Below are 21,607 nucleotides of genomic sequence, written 5' to 3' on the forward strand. Positions count from 1 at the left end.
CCAAAGAGTGATAACCAGGTGCGCACGTGCACACACACACACACACTTACTTTACACATTATTGAAGGCCAAGCTCTTTTGTTATATCTTCTATTGAAACCTCAGGTAGGTGCTCAAAGTTATGTGCTCCTTTGTGTCAGAATATGGAATTATTGCAATTTGTGTTTACTTTTAGTAATATATTTGTCAAAAGGAAGGACAGTGACGAAGCAGGGAGGTCAGGAATCACTCAGCAAGTTCAGTATCCCCACAGCGCTAAGGCTGGGCCAGGATGAGGATGAAATGAATTGGGGTACTGGCCTTGGGTGCAAAATATAAAAGAGGTTCCAAGAAGCCTATTATTTTAAGATAATATTTAATGCAATATTCTTAAAAATCAAATTTTATATCAAAAGATCATGATGAACAAAGTATGAAAACTTTAAATAAAGATAGAATCTGCCCCTGCACTTACATGATTCTTTTGTGCTCACCTTTCTACTGGCTCTGGCCAGAGAAGCTTCTATTCAGCAGTCCTGATCATACCAACGAGAGTAATGGGCTGGGACAGTGGGCCAAGGCCCAAGAGCATGGCTTCAAGAAACAGCCTGAACATTCTCTTTCTTGTGTGTACGAAGGCAGTAATCAGGGTCCTCTGTGACCTAGTGATAAGCAGCATAGCCAGCTTTATTCCCCCACTATGTTAAATATTCTCTTCCAGACACGATGGTCCCTTTAATGTTCCAATATTTTTCCATGTTGATAGCTCAGTGTTTTCTAAAAATACTTCAAAGACTTTTAAGTCTGTTCATAGGCAATACTTAAATAAAATTAGGAGACAGTGTATTCTAGGTTCTCCTTATGCAGATTCAAGTTACATATAGCATATTAAAAGCTGGGAGAAAAATTAGCAATGCTAAGTCTATTTATTTTGTTTAATCCAGTTCTTTCCTAATTTATTTTACTGTAGAGTCATAGCATTGTCTAGTCTCTGACTGCAAGTATGATAAGGCACCACCAACTAACTCTGCTCTAACCCTCCTTTCCTGGGTGGTGTAGCATTTTGCTTTCCTGGACTTGTAAGATAGCTACACACTTCCCTGGCTCTAGATTTATACCAGATCTAGGCATGGAGAAGCTCTGAAATTCTTGTGTGTGATTTAATTTATATGTATTTTAATAGATTGTGGACTATGAATTTCCATGGAGTACGTCAAAAGGACTTGGGGTGGGGAGGATATTGACTAATTTTATCTCTACTCTCTGTCCACACCTTTTTCTCTTAAGAATATATGTCTTCTAAGTATATATTTATCATACCTATCACATAGAGATAAATCACTTAATAGATGTGATGTAGTGTTGGAAATACTTATCTTATAATGACTCAAATAAAGTTACCCAGCATGGAACCCAATATGCATAAGAACATTTTAGCAGCCAGATAATTGAAACCCTGGCATTATTATCCTGGAAACAATGAGGAAAAAGAGACCATACAGTAATTTGAACAAGGAAAATAGTATAAAGAATAGTCGACTATAACAAGGGATTGAAGTAAGAAAGAGTTGGGTAGGAAGAAGTAAAGAGAACTCTAAAGAACTATAGGAATAAAAGCATCCACTACCTACAAGAATGAAACAGAGCAACGTGAGGCTGAGAACCAGAGCTTGCTGGGAGAGCACAGCCTTGGTTCGCAATGGCAGAGAAGTTGCATTGGTGGAAATTGCTGGATATCTGCCCTCTAGGGTGCTGGCAAAAGCTGTTCACTAGTAGGTGTCTTACCAGAGAGGCACACTGCTACAGAGTAACCAAGGGTGGGTGGGGGAACTGGGGGGAAGCTGTGCACTGCAGGAGCCTGGCACGGGTGAAACACCCTTGCTGCAGAGCTGACTCTGGAGAAGCTGACTGTGCTGGGCTGTAGAAACCTGTTGTTTGAGTACAAGAGAACAAGGAAGCAAAACTCTTTCCTCCTGCAATGTTCCTCCAAAGTCCCCCACTGACAAAAGGTCCCTGCCATGTGGCAAAGAGGAATATTTCAAGGGCCCAGATTCATTTTCACAGAGTAGGTGAATGAGATGAGTTTGGATCCGAGAGGCAATAAGTCGACAAACTGGCCCTTCCCGGGAAGAAAAATGATCTGGAAGAAAAATAGTGACTTACAGGATTATGATTGAGGAACGGATCCTGCCCAACAAAAAGATAATTGATTTGAAGTCAAAGAAGAGAAAAGAATCATTGCTTATAGAACTTGATCATGCTAGATGGGAAGAAGAAAGTGCTTTCTCTGAGAAAACCTTAGTTCAGGAAAGCCCAGTGTGGGGTGGGGCAGGGGGTTTGGAGGAAGAATTTCTGAGTGTGAAATGCAAAGGAGGGAAACTCTTAGGATGGTTCCCTGGAAGTACATTCCTAGGGTTGTAGCTAATAGGACTGAGCTGGACTCTTAGTATTTTATTTATTTTTCTCTTTTCTATGTTTTCTACTTTTCTAGTTCGTAATTCAAAATTCTCATACTGTGCAAAGGCTGACTTTTGTATTTTGTTAGATGGACTGAGAGTATTATGATTTACATTTCTCACCCTGATGGCAGAGTGTGGACTGGTGATGCATGGTTCAGGTCACCATACCAACATCTAAAGTGAAGCTTTGGAACTCTGAGTAGTGGGATTAAAAGTGGAGAAAATTATTAAGCCCTTTCCTTGGTGTCTTAAATGTAATATGCAAGCACATCCATTAAAAAATGGTAAATTACTATAGGAAACCTATAATTTTAGGATGTTCTTAAATGTTTCATCAAAATGTCGTTAACTTTTACATTTCATATTCCACTACTTCTCAAAGATTACTGCTACCGCCATAGGACAATTGCTAACACCAAAATACTAAAAGGCTGATTTGGGAAAATTAGTTTTGTTTCTCTGACCCCTGGGCAATAATTTAGACCCTTTTAAGAAATTACATTGGTCTTTTCGGGTAAATAGGATGTCATTAAGTAAGTTGCTCTTTTAGTCACACACAACGCCACTTTAGTCAGTGCCGTTCCTAAAGACCAGTTTGACAGGCGCTCCATAAATGTGGTTCTGAGAGATCCTATGTTGAGTGTCAGCCTTTTTATGACGATGCCATGCTCTCTTATAAATGTCTGAAAATGGCCCATGGGAATGCTAACTAGAACAACAAGGAAAGGTTTATAACACTAAGCCCTCCAATACAAACATTTCATCTCTTGCAAATTATTATAGGTCCATTGACAAGGGGAAAAATTTACTGAGCTCAAAACAAATCAGGCAGTATTTAACCGTATAAAAAATTAAAATGGAAAACATGTCAGAAAGCTTTGGGATCACTTAAGTTATCAAGCTAACTGTCTTAAAAGTGTATATATAGGACTCGTGAAAATATTGTATACCATGAAATTCTTGGTAAGCTCATTTATGTTTCTTGTGTAATCATCTGTAAAGCAGATGGAATAAACTTATTAAAACCTTACCTGTTTTTTTTTCATGTTCAGACTACGTCAAAGTTTTTTTTAGTCTTTTTCTTATCCCTGCGGTTAATGTGCTCCCACTATGAAGGACAATGGAAACGGCGCCATGTAGACATGTATAAGACAACTGTTCTTCAGGAGACCATAAAACAGCGCTAACTCCTCATTCTTTTCTGTCTGTTTTGGCACATTCAAAATCATTTAGTGAAAAATATTAGTCTAAAAGATTAGCATTTTATATGGAAAATAACACATTAAATGATGCATGTTTCACTTAAAAAAAACTAATCTGGATTGCATACACACTCTACCCCAATATCTTCTTTTAAAATCTATTCCTTTCTGCTGTCCATTCTGCTAGAGTCCTTCATCTCTTTTATTTTAGGGCAGGGACTGGCAAACTTTTCCTATAAAAAAACAGATATGAACTACTTTAGGTTTTACAGGCCATACGGTCTTTGAAATAACTACACAATTATGCTGTTAGGCAAAGTCAGCTACAGACAATACACAAACACATGAATACAGCTATGTTCCAATAAAACTTTATTTGTAGACTCTGAAATTTGAATTTTATATCATTCCCACATATCATGAATATTATTTTTATTTTGAAATTTCCCAAGTATTTAAAATATGAAAACCATTCTTGTCTTTGGGTCATTCAGAAATAGGCAATCAGGCCAGATTTGGCCTGTGGGCCATATGTAGTACAACAACTCCTGGTCTACTGGCAGTACTACTTCTTCAAGGGCTAGATATCCTTAACTCAATCACCATCCAAAGGAAAATTCTGTTTAGAAAGTTTTCCATATGACACCCCAAAAAGTTTAGGGATCATCAATATGTCCATGACTTCCCATTGCACATCTGAAAGGTTATTTGGCATTATTAGCTGGTCCATTGGAAATGATTTTAAGATTTTCCAGTGACTTTTTCACATTTCATCAAGAAAAAGTATATATAAAATAATGTATAGGGGTTAGAGGATGAAATTTGAATGGAAGAAGCAGGGGTTTTGTTCCCAGTTTAGGGATTCAATTATTTGATTAGATATAAATAACTTGATCACTTCAGATTTCATTCACCAAGTGTTGTTACTGAACAGTTATATTAAGTGTTAAAGGACATGAAGGGGAAATCTGTGCTTGTATCTTCCAGAGTAGCCACATTTTCAGAAAAAAATTGTATGTTCTTTTTTTATGCCATAACATACAACAAAAAAGGTAAATAGTTCTGAACAGGAATCTAATGGTTAATTTGTTCCAAATACTTTGGAGTTGAAGAAAATCTAAACCTGAGTGAGATCATGCAAACTATAGCACAAAATACACAGATGTGAAATTTCAGGGGTTTTATATGTGCCTACTATTACCAGGAGAGGTTTGGTTTAGGGGTCCGTAAAAATGTTTTCTTCCTTTAAGTATAATTCTTTGAGCCAAGACATCATCGGTTCCAAGCTCAGTGAGTTCCAGTTGAAAGTGTGAATGTTCAGCAAAAGAGTATTTTTAAAGGGGACTGAAATTCTGCTGTGCCAGATACCTGAAATGTTGTTAGGGTATTCGGTGGAAAATTTCATTTCCACATTATAAATAACTGTAGGATATTTTAAGGGATCCAAGACTAGTAACTTCCAAGAGCTGCTTATATTAGTTCCACTGAAATGTGAAATGGAGGGAGGATGACCAAGGAAACCTTTAAAACTGAATTACCAGATATGATTAATTAAAATAAATAATTCACCATTGATTAAATTGCCCTTAAAATCCCCAGCCAAGGTACTCCCATTGAGACCTGCATATTTTGCTATCCACCAAGTAAAACAAAGAAGAGGGAGCAAAGCGATTGAGAAAGAAAGAGGTAAAGCCCCCTAGGCAATTACTGAAATTAAAAATACCCTTGAATATCTCATTCAAAAAAGCCTCTTCTGGTCGCCCATATTTGAAGTATTGACTATTACTTAGCATCTTCAAGTTATCTGGGAGTTCCCTGTTTTGTGGACTTCCTAGGATGATGATAAGGAGAACCCCAGATATACTGGCATATAACCTACCATGGTAGTTACTGAATTTCTATCTCCCTTTGAGCACAGAAATAATTCACTTTCTGTAACTTCTCCCTTCCTTTGCAGCCACCATACATTTAAAAACAAAACAGAACAAGTCAGAGATCTATGTTAGACAGTGTATACTGTGTACCCAAAACAAAGTGCCCACCTAAAAGGAAAAAAAATTCCATGTACGTGCGTTGTGTATGTGTAAATGTGTATTTAAGAGTGTCAGTGTGTGGATGTTGTAAAGTGTGTGTCTGAGTGCCTGTGAGTAAGTGTAAGGTAGGCGAGTAATGGATGCCGTCTTATCTTTATTACTGTTTTTGAGGGGTAAGCCTGACTTCCCTTCACAGGTCGGCAGCCTGCGGCTGGGGGAGACTCTGCCCTGGTGCGCTCAGAAGGCGCATCGGTGCCCGGGGTTAGAGCTCTCCCCTGCGACGGAAAAGATAATTAAAAATCGCACGCGCAGCAGACGACCAAGTTCCTCGCTGCGCGTCAAGTTCGTCTGGATAAGTTTGTTCTCACACCGCGGCGGCTGCCAGGCCGAAAGGCCAGTAGTCCGGGAGCGAGGAGTAGCTTGCGGGTGGGGTGTCTTAGTAGCTGGTGCACAATGTTTCTGCACGCCAACAAGGGTGGCAGGCGGCCTTGGGAAGGCCGAGAAGGCTGGAGAGTCTAGGCGAACAGGCTCGCGTCTGTTGGGGGTTTGGGGGGTGAGGCGGGAACGTGGAGAAAAAAGTGGGAAAGTGGAAGATGGATGAGGGAGGCTTGGAGTTGTGAATGGAGAAAAGGAATGTCAAAATAAATCCCCAAAGAGGAAGGACAGAGCAATGTCTCCTGAACCCCATCCTTACCGCTCTCGAGGGTGCGCGCCTAGCTACCCGCCTCCCTTCTATTACTCCGGCAGTTGAAAGCCCCTCTATCTCGGGTGCGTATCTTTATTGAGGGCAATCCTGGTCTCCAAGTCACTCAACTAAATACAGCCCATCAAGTTCATCTTGCGCTTGAAATGGGCTCCAGAATCCGTGAGTGACACCAGGTCCCCTTTTCTGTGTCCCACCCCTACCCCAACACACACTGTCGAAGCTCTTCCAGACCCATTCAAAGGCGAAGACCCCAGCGCCGGCTCAGAGAGTGGACTCAGTGCTCTAACAACGGAGAGGCAGGAGGGTCGTGGCGGGTCGTTACTAGGGTGAGAGAGGCGTTTGCGCTGAGCAATAAAAACGCCAATTAATGGGCACGTCAATTGTTTTTAAAAGAGATAAGGGGAGATCAATGATGACTCAACTACCTTCCTTCTTAATGCTTCGAGGTGGAGGCATTCTAATTTTTCACTTATTTATAAATCACTTATTCCTGTGTCAGCTACTCTATTAGGAATCTTTGAAACTTTGACAACTGATAGTTCTTTTTGCAAATACATTTTCAAGCTTTGGAAGGCTTGAAGGAGTTTGACAGTAAGCAAGGAACGTAGCAGTACACAACATGGAGGGAACCGGCGCGGTGCCCCCTTCTTAGGGGCGCAATAGCCTCAAGCGGATTTCCCGGCTTCTGCGGGCGCCGCACATTGTTTTATTTGTTTTGAAGGCTCAGAGTCTGAGGCTGGTCAGAGACACCCACGTGCTTCTGACTCTCATCAGCGTAATGATCGCCTCAGCCAGAGTCGTGTCTATATAAACCACAAAAACCTAATCATTAGAAATCCCAGCCTCCAAAAACCACATTTTAGGTAAAACTGCCGCTTTTTTTCCGCGCTCCTTCATCCTCTCGACCACAACTTTTTGGGGGATCCAAAATCGCTTTTTAAACCCACATTGGGAAATAAATACACAAATAAATAGCCATTGAAACATTTTGAATATTTTATTTTGTATTTTTACTTTTTTCTCAGGAATGATGGGAAAGAAAGTTAAGACATTAGACGTAGTTTTAGATGCAGAATAGACTTAATAAAATATTTAAATAGATAGAAAATTGCTGGAATTTCTCTCCAGCAAGGGTTTTTGCAATTTATTTTAATCACCAAGATGACAGTTTTCCAGTCCTTAAAACAACTCAACCTTGTTCTCTAGGAACAACAAGTTTGAATATAGAAAGGAAAAAAAAAATGTCCAGTCACCCTCTTGAGTTTCTAAAAACTATTTTGACGCGTGACCCCCTCCCCATTTTTCGTGTCACTTAAGACAAAAAAACATATCCAAACCCTGCAAAATCTCCCCCCCCCCCACCGCTGTGGCAGAGGTGGGGGGTGGGGTGGGGGAAGGGTGAAGAGAGCGGAGAAGTCAGCACAGACGCTCAAGAATTTTCCTTCCTCCTCTCCTGAAGTTACAACGAAAAATACCGACAGCCAGATCAGCCGGCAGCTCTCTGGCGTCTCCGCTTCAGCCTCGTCCGACCTAGAGGGGGTTCCTTGCCCTGGGCGGGGGGAGGCGTGGAGAAGTGAGAAGACGAGACCAGGCTAGGTCCCCTTAGACCAGGGCCGCCTCTCTCGGCTTCGGAAGCTGCGCGCGGCGTCCAGGGGGCTCCTTCTCCCGGCCGGCGGGCGGCGGCAGCGGCTGCGATTCGAATGCTCAAGATCCGTTGCCCCGAAATCCGCTGCCTGAGACTTACCTCCTGGCACCTCGAACCGCGAGGGTCAGGGGAGCTTTGCAAATAGCAGGAGGGAGTGGATGCAAGGAGGTGGCGGTGAGAGGGGGAGAAGAGGAGAAGGGAAAGGAAGGAGCGGAACCGGGGAGCCGGGCTGGCAGCCGCCGCGGGAGGAATCTGAGCGCGCAGCCGGCGCGGGGGGAGCGGCGGCCGCGAGGAGGCGGCGGTAGCAGCCCTAGCCGGCGGGCGGCGGCGCGGACGCCTGCAGCTGGGTAGCAGCGCGCGGGGCGGCGCGGCGGTGGCGGGCTGCGCGCAGCTACGCCGGCCCCGAGGCTGGACTAAACGCACTCGCCTCCACCGCCGGACTCGAACTGGGAGGGGGCGCCAGCGCACCCAGGACGCGGTGCCCCAAGGGACCCCACTCTAAGCTGCAAACTGAAGCCACCCCCCGCCTCCCCGGGCCAAACACATCCCTGCACCCGTTCGCAGCTGCCACCCCGAGTGTTCCAAAGGCTCCTGCAAAGATCTGCGCCTCCCGGGTCTCCCCAACCGCCAACCCGACCTCTCCAAGTCACCACCGCTGTCCCCCGTCAGACTCCGCCTGGCAGTCGACTTCATCGAACTTGATTTCTCACCTCCTCAGTCCCATCACCTCCATCCCCTCTCCCCCGTCTCGCCTCCACCCCCCCTAGTTTCCTCCTCCTCGCCCCTCATTTCCACCCTCCTCCCCCTCCCCCGGCCACTTCGCTAACTTGTGGCTGTTGTGATGCGTATTCCCGTAGATCCGAGCACCAGCCGGCGCTTCAGCCCCCCCTCCAGCAGCCTGCAGCCCGGCAAGATGAGCGACGTGAGCCCGGTGGTGGCTGCGCAGCAGCAGCAGCAGCAGCAGCAACAGCAGCAGCAACAGCAGCAGCAGCAGCAGCAAGAGGCAGCGGCGGCGGCGGCGGCAGCGGCGGCAGCAGCGGCTGCGGTGCCCCGGTTGCGGCCGCCGCACGACAACCGCACCATGGTGGAGATCATAGCTGACCACCCGGCCGAGCTAGTCCGTACTGACAGCCCCAACTTCCTGTGCTCCGTGCTGCCCTCGCACTGGCGTTGCAACAAGACCTTACCCGTGGCCTTCAAGGTAAGAAGCTGCGGCCACCCCCCCCGCCTCCGGCCGGGCTACTGGGGACCTGCCCGCCGGCGTCTCCTTGACCGCGGGGGCCGGGGCCCCACGACGTTCCAGGCCTCCGGTATACCTTAGAGGCTCTGACTCGAGGGACCCCTGGATGGCCCTCTTCCTCCAGATTTCCCAGCGGGCTTGGGAGCAGTGACCCCACGCGGATCCCTCCTTCTCCCACCTGTGCCCGCAGCCAACACGCCAGCCCTCGTCCTCCCTGTCCGTTCATCACCCCTCAAGTCTCCCCACCAAAGTTCTAACCCACTCCTCGAAGCTGTCTCCCCTCCCCCCGAGCCTCCAGGTGTCCACTCTGCATCGCCTCCCCCGCCTCCCCCCCCCCACCCCGGGTGTGAAGATCCCCGGCATTTCCCCCCCTGACTCCCGCGTCCTCCTCCCCGGGCACGCCAGCCGGTCCCGCACTGCGGGGTGCCCGCGCGGGCCCTCCCCAGGATTCCTGGCGCCCCTTCCCACTCCCCTCCTGGCCGATGGCCCCTCCGCTCGTCTGGGTGCCCCCAACTCTGACCCGCGTGAGCCTCAGCGGCCCCGGCCTATCTCGGGTTTGGGTACCGGTGTTCCTGAGGTGACGGCGCCGGGAGTTAGCGCCTGGGGCGGGGCGCCGGCTGTGGCGCGTGGGCCGCAAGACCGGTGCCCAAGGGGGTCGCAGGCAAACCTCGGGACTCGGGGAGAGTGTGAGGGGCACAGAAAGGACAGGGGTATTTGCTCGGCTCCAAGGCTCGCGGCAGTTCCCGTTACCGGGAGGAAGGCGGGGCCGCTGGGGTCGTCGCGCGCCCGGAGGCGGGGGAGCCGGGAATCGCGGGCGCAGACCCTCGAGTGCGGGAGGCGCGGGCCGGCTGAGGGGGCGGGGGCTCGTGCCGCTCCTTCCCGCCGGGACGGAGCTCCCCGCCTCTCCCAGCCTGGCGGGCCGGAGGGGAAATCTGCGAAATGCCTTCAGTTCGCTGGCCTTGAAATGTGAGGTGAAATTTTGCGGATTTGTCTTGTTATTACTTCTAAAGGACTTGGTTCCCAAAGGTCCCTCCCGTCGCTACCAGGTCGTGGGAGGCTGTGGCCGGCGGCCTGGGTGCGGAGGCAGTGACTCCGGGGTTTGGGAGCGACCTCCGCGGCCTCCTCAGCCCGCCGGGCCCGTTAGTTGAGGGCGGGTGTCCGCAGCGGGCGTCCCCGGTAGCGACTCCGCGGGTCGAGGGTGCAGGGTCCTCGGCCTGTGGCATTGCCCGGTGGGCGTCCATAATTGCGGCGGCAGCCCTCGCCAGGGGCAGAGACGGAAACCCCCATGGCCGAGCTGGGTGGATGGGAAGCGGGTTCCCGGGCAGTCCTCTCTCCCGGGACTAGACGCCGGGATGGAGGGGGCGGTGAACCCGACGCGAGAAGCGACTCAGAAAGGCGCTTCCGGCCCTGTCTAGCCTAGGACCCCTGGGTTCTGGGATCTATGGAAAGCAGGGTAGCGAGGGTAACGGAGGAAAAGGAGGAATCGTGCCAGGTTCTCCACTGTGGCCCTGGGGCCAAGCTCCCATGGACCACTGGCAGCTCCTAGTAGTTGATCCCCCATCCCTCCCGGCCTCGTCCCCCTGCCAGGCTTCAGTTCAGATTCCGTGTGTAGGTGGGGTGGAAAGAAAGAGGAGTCCAGGTCAATTAGAGCTAGTTATCTTGCTAGGTTTTATATCAGAACAGAAATCAGAATAAATTGTTATGGAAAGAGGATGATGCATTCTGGGGCAAGTTTCATTTTGCACTTGGCTTAAGAAATGTATGTCTCCTTTAATAAACTACCCATTTTGTAGGTTATTTTCGTCTTGAAATATGAAAAGCTCAGAATATTGTAGAAATTTAAATTTCTGTACAAGAGGTATATTCTACAGTGTTCATCGTCCAAGGGCCCAGAATTTTCTAATTAGCTTTATTGTAAGAGTGGACATTTATTTCCACCCCACCCCCAAATCCCAAACACAAACAAAAAACCTGGATGAAAACAGCACATACAAATAAGTAGCTATTTTGTTTAAACATTGCCACAAGTCAGGTTATGTGAAAATTTAAGGAAAAGTGCCTACATTTTTAAAAATACCATTTAGATGTTTGATGGTCTGGATTCCGTTTGTTCTGCTAAACATATTTAAGGTAGAACTGTTTTGAAGTATTCTTTTACATTTATGGTGCCGAACTGATTTGGAGCATTAGTATTTTAGATAGAAAGGATGTTTTTGGCATATAGATAGAATGCAATTTAGCCTGACCTATTATCAGATTTTGGTTGTCTTCAGGTTTTTGCACCACCCTTTTAAAATCATTTTGAAAAGAAATGGCTTTCTTTGCTATTAATCATACTTATTGTCAGTTACAGAGTGATTTTACTTGTAACCAGCAAACAAAGCTATAATTAACACATGGCCATACTGAAGCAAATATTTGATTCACATTAATTGAAAAAGAAATTGAATTAACCTAAAACGTGAACTCTCAATGTTTTTCCACCCCCATACCTGTGTTTAACAAAACGCAAATAGCAGGCGATAGCTGAGATCCTCTGAATATAGAAGTTTTGTCTCTGCTGAAAAAGATGTGTAAATATTTGGAACATCCAGGCATAGGCAACAATTTTTTTTTCATCTGAATGTTATTAAACAACAAACTCTCTTTACCTTTCTTTTGGAATAAGAGCCTGAGAACAGTAAGGCTTTCTACCATTGCAACAAGGTCAAATAAATCTATAAGAAAGAAGTAATATGAAGAGGTCTCAGTTTTAAAAGTGGTGAGAACAATTTGGCTATGATAGTTAGAACCATGTACAAAGTAAATTGTAGTGTTATGGGTACATACAGACAGGTAAATATCTTTTAAAAACACAGAACTAAATTGTTGAGAAATCTGATATTCAAATCAATACAATATTTATTGAGCCTATATTTTACGTTTGTGATACTGAACTCACCATGTAGAGAATCAAATGGATTCAATGGACTGTGTTTTAATATTTTAAAGTAGTGCTTCAAAATGATATTGACAGTTGTATTAAGTTGTAAGTAATGTGTGCATCTGATCTTGTTTGGGGATTATACAAGAATACTTAACTTGTTTATACTCGGCTCTTAAAAATGCAGAAACAACCAGTATAGTTTAAAATATATAAAGTTGTTTATTAGCATTGTATTTATAACAAAGTACTGCAGTTTTGAAATGTTCTGTCCTCCCAGGTGTCAAGGAAATGGAAATAAATATTTTTAAACATTTCTTTCAGGTGTATTTCACTGAAAGCTTAAAATAGTGAAGGTATACTATTAGAGGATCCCCAGGCCTTTCTGTCCTTGAAATTCTAGTGACAAAAAAGCAATTTGCAAATCCTTCTCATTAGTTAATGGTCAAATAGAAATAGTGAGAGAGTATGTCAACGATGCATTCAGGAGCACCCTTATAATTAGGGGTCTGTCAGCATTGCTGCCATGAAGCCTGCTGTTCAGGGTTCATAGCTCAGTTGCTTTAAATACCTTCAAGCTGAAACACTATGCAGAAATTTTCAGCCCAGTTACATATCCAAAAGTATTGCAAGGCTATTGTGCTGTTTTCAGTTAGAGAACACTGGGCTATATATTTACCAGTGTCATATGTTTTTCTGGCATTGTTAAAGAAAACACATTTTTAGATATATGATCTATTACTCACAGTTAATTCTGTGTATTTAATGATAGCTTTCAGTATTTGTCATAAGTGGGGTTTCAAAATGATGGAGCAATTTCTATCTGAGAATAATTTTTTCAACATCATTAGCCCATTTTTGGAAACAAGTGTGCAACTAACAAATACTTGACATGAGTGAGTTGTATTTTCCTCACATATTTAATGATCAGATTTTATATTTGTGTCTTTTCAATGTAATTATATTTAAACGAAGACAGGTTATTAAACCTGTTAAAACCTTTTAAAGCCTACTATGAATTGTTATGCAAAATTATGTAAATAAATAGATTTCAAGTTGTGTTAAGATACACATTTTTGTGTTATGCCTTTAAATAAAATAAAGTTGAAAATGTTAGGATTGAATATATAAAACTTATTGGTAAGGCAATTGAAATAAAACTTTTAGATAGAAAACAAATATTTTAAAAATTTTAGAAAACATACATTTGAAAACAAGCATGATATTTTTCATTATTTTTGTCCTTTGTCATTGATGTTTGTATCCTTTCAAAAAATTTCAAGATATTTAAATGAGCTTGAAACATGGCACATAAATTCCTGGCTTAAATTGAAATACTTTCCACCAGTTTTCTCTTTGACATGTATTTTAGAAAGTATGAAATGATACTTTATATTGTATCTACTCTTTTCCTCTACAATTCAATTGGGTGTTCCTAAATTCTAGGTTAAACTTGAAAAAATAACTGTCATATTTGTGAAAGTTTTTGATAGCTTATTTAAAATTATCTTTAAGTAATTACCATAGGATTAACATTTTTCTTATTGCTATAACTTCCTTAAACCTGTCTTTGTATTCCCAAAAAAGATTTGATCAGATTCTATCTCAGAAAAGAATTGTATTTTAATTTTGCTGCAAGTACAATGTGCCAAATGATATTGGTCTATAAGAGTAATTGATTAGTTAAGACTAGCCTTCTACTCATGGAAATGTAATGGGCAATTTTTATTTCCGTATCATAAGACCCAGAAACAAAGGGTCTGAGTTAATTCTTCATTGCTTCTCTATCAGAGTAACTCACAGATTTAATCGTAAGGAATTTCATACAAAATCTCAGTAGCGTTTCTAGAGTTAAATATTTTTTATTTTGTACAAGCTTCATGTGATTTACATGCTGGTTGTAGTGAGGTGCGCTAAATAAAGGAACTTCTTTCTCAATTCTATAATAGAAGAACATAAAACTACTTCTCTCTTTCCTATGAAGTTTCTTGAACTTAAAGATTCTATGTTTTAAAAACATCTAGAAATGTAGTTGCTAAGGTTTCATCACAAATTATTTGCAGAACAACTTTTGTATTGGGTACTATGGAAACAAATTTTAATGTGTGCCTACTCCTAACTAGTTAAAGAGTGATTTTTGACTGCTCTCTCTTTCTGCCCCTTAGAATGTTTTCCATTGTTTGTGTTTTGTACAGATGAAATGTGTAAAAATTTCTTCATTCTTTTGGTTTTCTTTTATTTTTTACTGATTTTTTAGAGAGAGAGAAACATCTATTTGTTATTCCACTTATTTATGCATTCATTGGTTGATGCTTTAATTTTTTTTTTAAATTTTCATTTATTGACCTGAGAGAGAGAGAGAGAGAGAGAGAGAGAGAGAGAGAGAAACATGGATCTGCTGTTTCACCCATCCCTGCATTCACTGGTTGCTTCTTGTATGTGCCCTAACCAGGGACTAACCTGCAACGTTGGTGTTTCTTCTGGACAACTGTCTAACCAACTGAGATTGGTTAGGTGGCCAGGGCCATTGGTTGATTCTTGAGTTTGCCCTGACCAGGGGTGGAACCTGCAACCTTGGCCTGTACAGATGATGCTCTAACCAACTGAGCTTCCCTACCAAGGCCTCTTTTGGTTTTCTTTTAGATAAACAGTTAAGAATCTCCAAGGGAAACTTTTTAGCTTCAGATATCTACTTAAAAAAAACAACAACAACTCAACCATATAATTATGTTTCTAATTGATACAAAGTTAAAAACAGCATGCCCTTCCCCCAGTTTTCCCTCAGAAAATCATTAGGCAATGCGATTCGGTAGAACATAGAGCAGGGAAAAAATATATTTAGCCATTAAAATAGAGTTCAGCCATGGCAGGGAAAGTTGTCACTATATCGTTTTAGTTAGCTTTTTTTTTAAAGGCCAAGTTCTAAGCCTCATAGAAGACTCACTATTTGTGATCACTATTTGTTTTGTTATTAAATGTAATACATAAGACATAACCAGTATTTAATGTGGCCATTATTATGCTGCCTAAGCAAAGTAAAATGGATTTATGTATTTCACTCTTAGGGATCTTTTCTTTCATATTTTCCCATATTGAATCAATTTTCCTTTCTTCTAACTAAAAAAACCCCATTATGTTAAAAATATGCAGTAAAATAATAATGTCCCAGAGCTCTTGAAAATCTTCATATTGGGGCAGATTTCTTTACTTTTTTCTGAAATATAGCCAGACTGGACTAAAAGCCATCAGCAGTCATCCTTTGTCTTTCAACAACAAGAAACATCTCAGAACATGGAGTGAAGAATTCCATATTCAGTTGCATCCTTTAAGGATGTTCATAAATAAAAACCGGTGTTTACCAAATAGCAGACTTAGAACAGAGGTTAGCCTCCTCATCTTTCAAAAAGGACATCATTATAATTACACTCTATACTTACATAGTATCTTCTACATTTTACAGACTTTAAAATAATTATTTCCAGTTTATATTGGAAAACTGTAGTTCCTGGAGATGAAGTTACTTTATGACATCATAGCAAAGGTGGGAAAAAAGTGGAGCCTCTTGAATTTTGATGCATTTCTTCTCTTCTAAACAGTACAATTTTCTGCTTTTGTTCATACACTTGACTGGTTCCATATTTAGAAAGCCACACAGCAGGTGTTAAAACACAATATGCTGAGTGTAAAAAATGTTTAACATTGAGATGAATCCTGGCAAACATAGTCAATTATTTCAATATTTTCAAATGTTTGCATTTTTGGCATTGTGAATTTGGAAAATTGTAAAGCACACTGCTTCCATCAGTAGTACTGCATTACCTGTATAGTCAGCTGCCACGTGAGGCACTAGATCAGGTATGCAGGGAAGAAGTCGTGTTCTCAAGAGATTTACCCTTGACCTGGAAATCTTCTCAGATTGAGTGGAGTAACCAAATACTATGAATAAATGATAGTTGGCATGATTTCTTCTCTGGGATGGAAGAAGTTGTCAGAAAACTAGTTTGGAGCAAGGGCATATTGCTGCTAGTGAGGGATGCTGACTCAACCTTTAATTGGTGTTCTCAGAGTTTTATCTGGTAGCCTCACAACTGTTGGCTATGGGACTTGATGCTCTTCTGGAAGCTCTTTCACTTATTTATTTCAAAGGTATTTATTAAACACTTAGTCTGTACCAGGCACTGTTTGTGGGAGTTTGGTACATAGTGCTGAATGAGACAGATTAAGTCCCTTCCCTGTTGTAGTTTCCAATTTAATATAATCTGTACTCCTAGGAGTGAGTCTCACAGTTTTGGGCAAGTATATCAAAAGGAATAGATAAATTATTAATATATGCACATTGAAACGAGGACCACCTGAGTACAGTGCAATGGTGTAGAAGTAGGCTCTGTAATTTAAGGAAAGTTTTAGGATTTTAAACTGAATACCAAAGTGCTAAAGAAGGAATGGAATTGAAAAGCAGACTAGGAGAAAATTAAGGGTGAACATTATATTGACAAGTTCTTTTTCCTGGCTGGGGCAGAAGGTGTAGTAGAGGAGTGTCAGGCTAGGGTTCATGGGTGTGGGAAATTAAGCCCTAAAATAGTTATAGTGTTTGTTTTATCACAGTCTGAGAAATCTCCTTTGCTGAGTGCATGTACAAATTGTATTGGGAGCATGGAATAAAAAGCTTAGGTTTGCCCCCTGGGAATCTTGACAAAGGAGGGAGCAGAACTACAAGTAGGAGAAAGAAGAGTGGGATATTTGCCAGACAGGCCTGCACGTGTGGGCGTTAATGTCAGAGAGTAGTGGGGTACTCTAGCTGGAGTCATTGCTTAGTCATCATGAGGGCATCTGGAAGCTGAATAAGGAAGAGATGGAAATAATCTGAGTATATGATCCTGGAGGTTAGTTGAGAGAAAAGGCATTATCAAGGGGCAGGGTCTTGGGAATGGGTTAAGAGTATTGTGTTTTACATGTGACTCCAAAGGCTCTGCACCAGCATTTTCTTACCAGGCTCCATGTTAATGAGAGCCATCCATTTGCAAGTTAGCTGACTCTGGTTTAAAAAAAAGTGTGATCCTTAGCCTTGGAGCAGTGAAAATGTTTATTAGCCTCAAAGACTGATTATTCTGGTCCTTACTTGACTGAGTTAATCTGTCAAAGGTTAACTCTTGAAGGTTAAGGAGGCAAATGTGTCATTCTAAGATGGCAGATGGGACAAAGACAGAGTAGAAGTTTGGCCTAGGGTGTATTTTCTGTATATACCATTCATTTGTCAGGGATTATTACCAGCCTGTTATTTGTCTTTATTCTACCCCTAGACTTTAAGTTTCTTGATGGTTTTGTATATTCCACTGGGTCCTACTGAGGAATGGACATTTAGTAGTTATTTGCAGTATGATTAAATGCTGAATATCTAGCCCAAAGTAAGGATATGAAATGTAGTCCTGGATACCACACCATATTTAGGCTTCCATGTAGTTAGGAATTCCCAGGTTTCACCTAAATGTCATCTCCCGTAGAGCCAACTAGACTTTCTTTACCAGCCCGTGATTGGGAAGAGACCACACCTCTGGGTGCTGCAGGCTGCAGACAGGCAGTGCCTTAATATGTACGATGCAATCTGCAGATGAAGCATCAGCCTTCCTTCTCTGGCATAATTCCTATGGACAACCTAACATGGGGATTTAATAAAAAATGTACATGCATTCGGTGAAGAATGCAACAACAAATGAAGGAAACTTTTGCCTGCCTTTGAAATGGGTGGGTCCTGAAACACTGGTCTGTTTGAAGTGGCATCCTGACCCATATGCAGATGCTTCATTCCTGTCTGCTATTACTGGTCCAGAGCACTAAGTCCTGATAAGGAACAGTATTTACAGTGAAAATATATTCTTAGTTTTTAAGCTTTTCTGATGAGCCATTATTGCTGCTGTGTTTCCTGTTTTATGTAGGTGGTAGCCCTCGGAGAGGTACCAGATGGGACTGTGGTTACTGTCATGGCGGGTAATGATGAAAATTATTCTGCTGAGCTCCGAAATGCCTCTGCCGTTATGAAAAACCAAGTAGCAAGGTTCAACGATCTGAGATTTGTGGGCCGGAGTGGACGAGGTAGGTCTCTGATTTTTAATACTGGTAATGGAGTAAACACATTAGGGTGCTCTGATGACATGTAGGCTAGTCTGTATACAAGTCAGCACCCTCTTCTACTGAATAGAATTACTGAAGGTCTTATTTAAATATGTCCAGATGAAGCTGAGTGTTTTCCTGAATACTCAGGCCTTTTTCATTTGTTTTATGATATTGAATATTCAAACAATGTTTTCAGAACTCATTCCTACTTTCATTGGGTATGAACATATAAGGTGGAGAGCAGTACAGTTGGAGGCTCAAGTTATGAATTATGAGCAACCAGATAACAGAGTGAATTGAGGGACAAAGGAAAAAGAAAAAAGAATGCATTGGATCAGTTTCCTGATAATATCAGTTTCACTCTAAGTGGCCGCACGTTTGACTAGCATAATGCAGTTCACTTATCACATATGTTACCTCTGTATGAGTTAATTTATTCTTATAATAAAAAATCTGTTTAAAAATCATTTAGCATTTTTAATGAAGGTTTTTCATTTGAATAAGTGAATAATGTGTTAGTTATGTTAGAATGACTGTATAGAGTTGCCTACACAGATGAATGATCAGGACTTGAAATATTTCCACATTATTTAAGGGTTTCTACCATCTGAATTCATATTCAAATGTTAGGAATCCTTCAACAAGATTATAATATAGAAAATAATCCCGTTTAGGGTTTTCATAACTATTTTATAAATGGGCTTAATGTTTTTAAAAAAGTCTTTAAGGAAAGCAATTTTGGGGTTTATTTACTTATTCTATAGGGAGACTTTTAATAGTCATTCATTGGAAGTATTATGTTCATTTATTTATTTATTGAATCTAATATTTCTATTTTAAGTATTTCAATAATAAGAGAAAAAGTAGACCACTTTGGCATTGAGGTGGAATAAAGACCTATGGAATTACTCCAACCCAGGTTTGAATTAGGAAATGAGAAGCATCAATTTTTAAACCATGTTCAGTAATTGCTCTTTAGTTTGGATCAGATGTCAAATTATTACCATTGTAAAAAGTTGATAAGGGAAATTCAAGCAAGGCTGTTTCCGATGAGTAGTTTTAGTTTACTTTCTAGGAACAGGGCCAAGAAGTTGTACTTTTTAACTAAAAAAAAAAAAGATGCATGCTAATGAGATACTGTCACTGAAAGGTTGTTTAAAATAAAATGAGGCTCAGGCCTCTGGAAGAATCAAAACTGAAGGGGTTATCTCTGCATCAGGTTTGCTTTGCTTTCATTAAAAAAAGACACATCCTCTCTCACTGTTGACTGATTAGGTGTGAAGTGTGTATGAGTGTGTATTCATTTTTTTCAGTGATTGGTGCAAATTCATAGCACAATTAAAATTTCTCTTTCTAGGAAGAATCGAGAACAATTTGAACATAATGATTTACCTGTGTGCTCTGAATTACATCATTCTTCCTATGTAGTATTACTTTGTTTTAAATTAGAGTAATGAATTTTAGTATTTAAAAGATCGGGTGCTATATTTTACTTTACAGATTCAAGCTAGTGTTTTCATTTATCTTGCTTTTTGTATTATATAGATGCTGCATAACTTTTCTCTGATGAATTTGAGTAGAAACTATGGCAAAGTGATAGTGTACTTTGTAAACCCTCAACATATTTATTTAAGAAACTTCAAAGAGAAACAAAGGGTGTGCACTGTTTTACTATATTGGCTTTCTGAGTTTTGGCTGGTTTCCCAAATAGCAATTTTTATATTTAAAAAAAAAAAAGACAGACTTAACTGCTTGCAGACTTTTCACGCATGGAAGATGAAGAAAGCTTCTTTTGATGAAGTGTAATTATGTCCAAACAGAGCTGACCCCCTCCCCCTATATTTCTTATGATCTTAACTGAAGAAAGTAGGATTTTTCCTTTGAAGCAGCCGGGACTTGGTGGAGGATCTGAAATGCTACAGTCTGCTGCCAGAGGCAGGATGGAGAAATTGGTCCAGACTTGTCTTCGAGACTTAGATTGGGGGTGGGGGTAGCGGGCAGAGAGAGAAAGAAAAATTGATTTATCACTAATAATAGATTTTTATATCACTACATTAACATTATTTGAAAGGCAAAGAGTAATATCAAGCTGAAATGAAGAGTAAAAAAGGACAGAGAACACCGATAAGAAATATCACTCTTTGAAAAAAAAATAGGTCAGTTTTTCAGTGGCAGGAAACCCTTTAACCTGCTTGTGTACCTGACCTGCTTTCAAACAGACTCTTCTAGCTTCCTTGTTGATTTTCACACTTTGACGTTTCTCTTAAGTTGTTAAGTCTGGATCAACATGCTGCCACCACTGTATTTTTTTCCCAATTTTTAAATTTTCTGTTTTCAGTAGCATTTAAAAAATAACACCAAGTTCCTCTAATTATTAGTTTTTCTTTTCACTGGTAGAAATTTAAAGTCTCAGAAATTGAAGACCAGTTTTGGGTTTATCAAGAGTCACATCACTACGTACTTTGGCTTTACTGGCTATCTGATGGCCACGGCTTTTGGAAGTGCTTTGGAGTACAAGTAGAGTGTCAGTGCAGCTTGCATGAGGTTAGGAGTGGCTTCTGGATTTTAATTTTCTTTTCCTTTTTCAGCCTTTATATTTTATGCAGAAGAATTTAAAATGACTTTGGTTCCTAAGTTTCCTTGGTATCTTTCCTCACTTTTGACATCAAGCATGCTGCTTTTAATTTACAAGCATTTTTAAGCACCTACGGCATAGAGAGCATGGGACTTTGTCATTTAGGATATAATCTCTGCTTACAGTCTTAGCCCTCCTGACTGTCTCGACAGCCCCTCAGGTTAAGTTGGAATTGTCTTTTAATGGCAGTTCCTGTATTTATCTTAGAAAATATGTATCTTGAGGATATATGCACTACTAGTTCCTAGCTGAAACTATGGATGATACAATTACCTGACGAATGAGTGCTCGCTTTCTCACTGAGAGCCTGCATCTTTCAGTAGGAGTCTGAATTTTTATCATTTATGAAGAGTGATAAAAATGGGATTTGGAAAAAGTTTCTTTTTTTAGTCTAACAAAATCATAAATACTCACATAAACATTTGACTTAGGAAATGTGTTATTATTTATAAGGTGAAGAACCAATTACCTCTTTGGGTGGTAGTTTCTGGAGCATTACACGCATGTTCCTTCTGAAGGGGCAATAACAAGTGGAAAGAACCTCCTTGATTTTTGTTTTAGTTGTTATAGTATATTTGATCCTTAAGATTTGATTTTAGAAGACTGTACTTATAATTAAATACTTATTCTTCCCACCCCAACATTTACTTCTTTTAAAAGAAAGTCTTTCTTTA

The 21,607-nt window shown here is 41.4% G+C and overlaps 1 protein-coding gene across 6 annotated transcripts in view; it reads left to right on the forward strand.

Moving 5' to 3' along the window:
* RUNX2 (RUNX family transcription factor 2) overlaps positions 1 to 21,607 on the forward strand; it is a 164,491-nt gene that overhangs the window by 33,172 nt on the left and 109,712 nt on the right. For 3 of the 6 annotated variants that reach the window (XM_045842951.1, XM_045842952.1, XM_045842955.1), the window contains exons 1-3: positions 7,869 to 8,198; positions 8,882 to 9,225; positions 18,121 to 18,277. In XM_045842951.1, coding sequence (XP_045698907.1) covers positions 8,183 to 8,198; positions 8,882 to 9,225; positions 18,121 to 18,277 — 517 coding nt within the window. In that variant the 5' untranslated portion in view covers positions 7,869 to 8,182. Of the gene's footprint in view, positions 1 to 7,868; positions 8,199 to 8,865; positions 9,226 to 18,120; positions 18,278 to 21,607 lie in introns of those variants that run through there. The other 3 variants (XM_045842953.1, XM_045842956.1, XM_045842954.1) reach the window with 2 other exon arrangements.

The sequence above is a fragment of the Phyllostomus hastatus genome, unplaced genomic scaffold (assembly GCF_019186645.2).
Source record: "Phyllostomus hastatus isolate PE091 unplaced genomic scaffold, TTU_PhHast_1.1 phas_contig_40, whole genome shotgun sequence".
Lineage (NCBI taxonomy): Eukaryota > Metazoa > Chordata > Mammalia > Chiroptera > Phyllostomidae > Phyllostomus > Phyllostomus hastatus.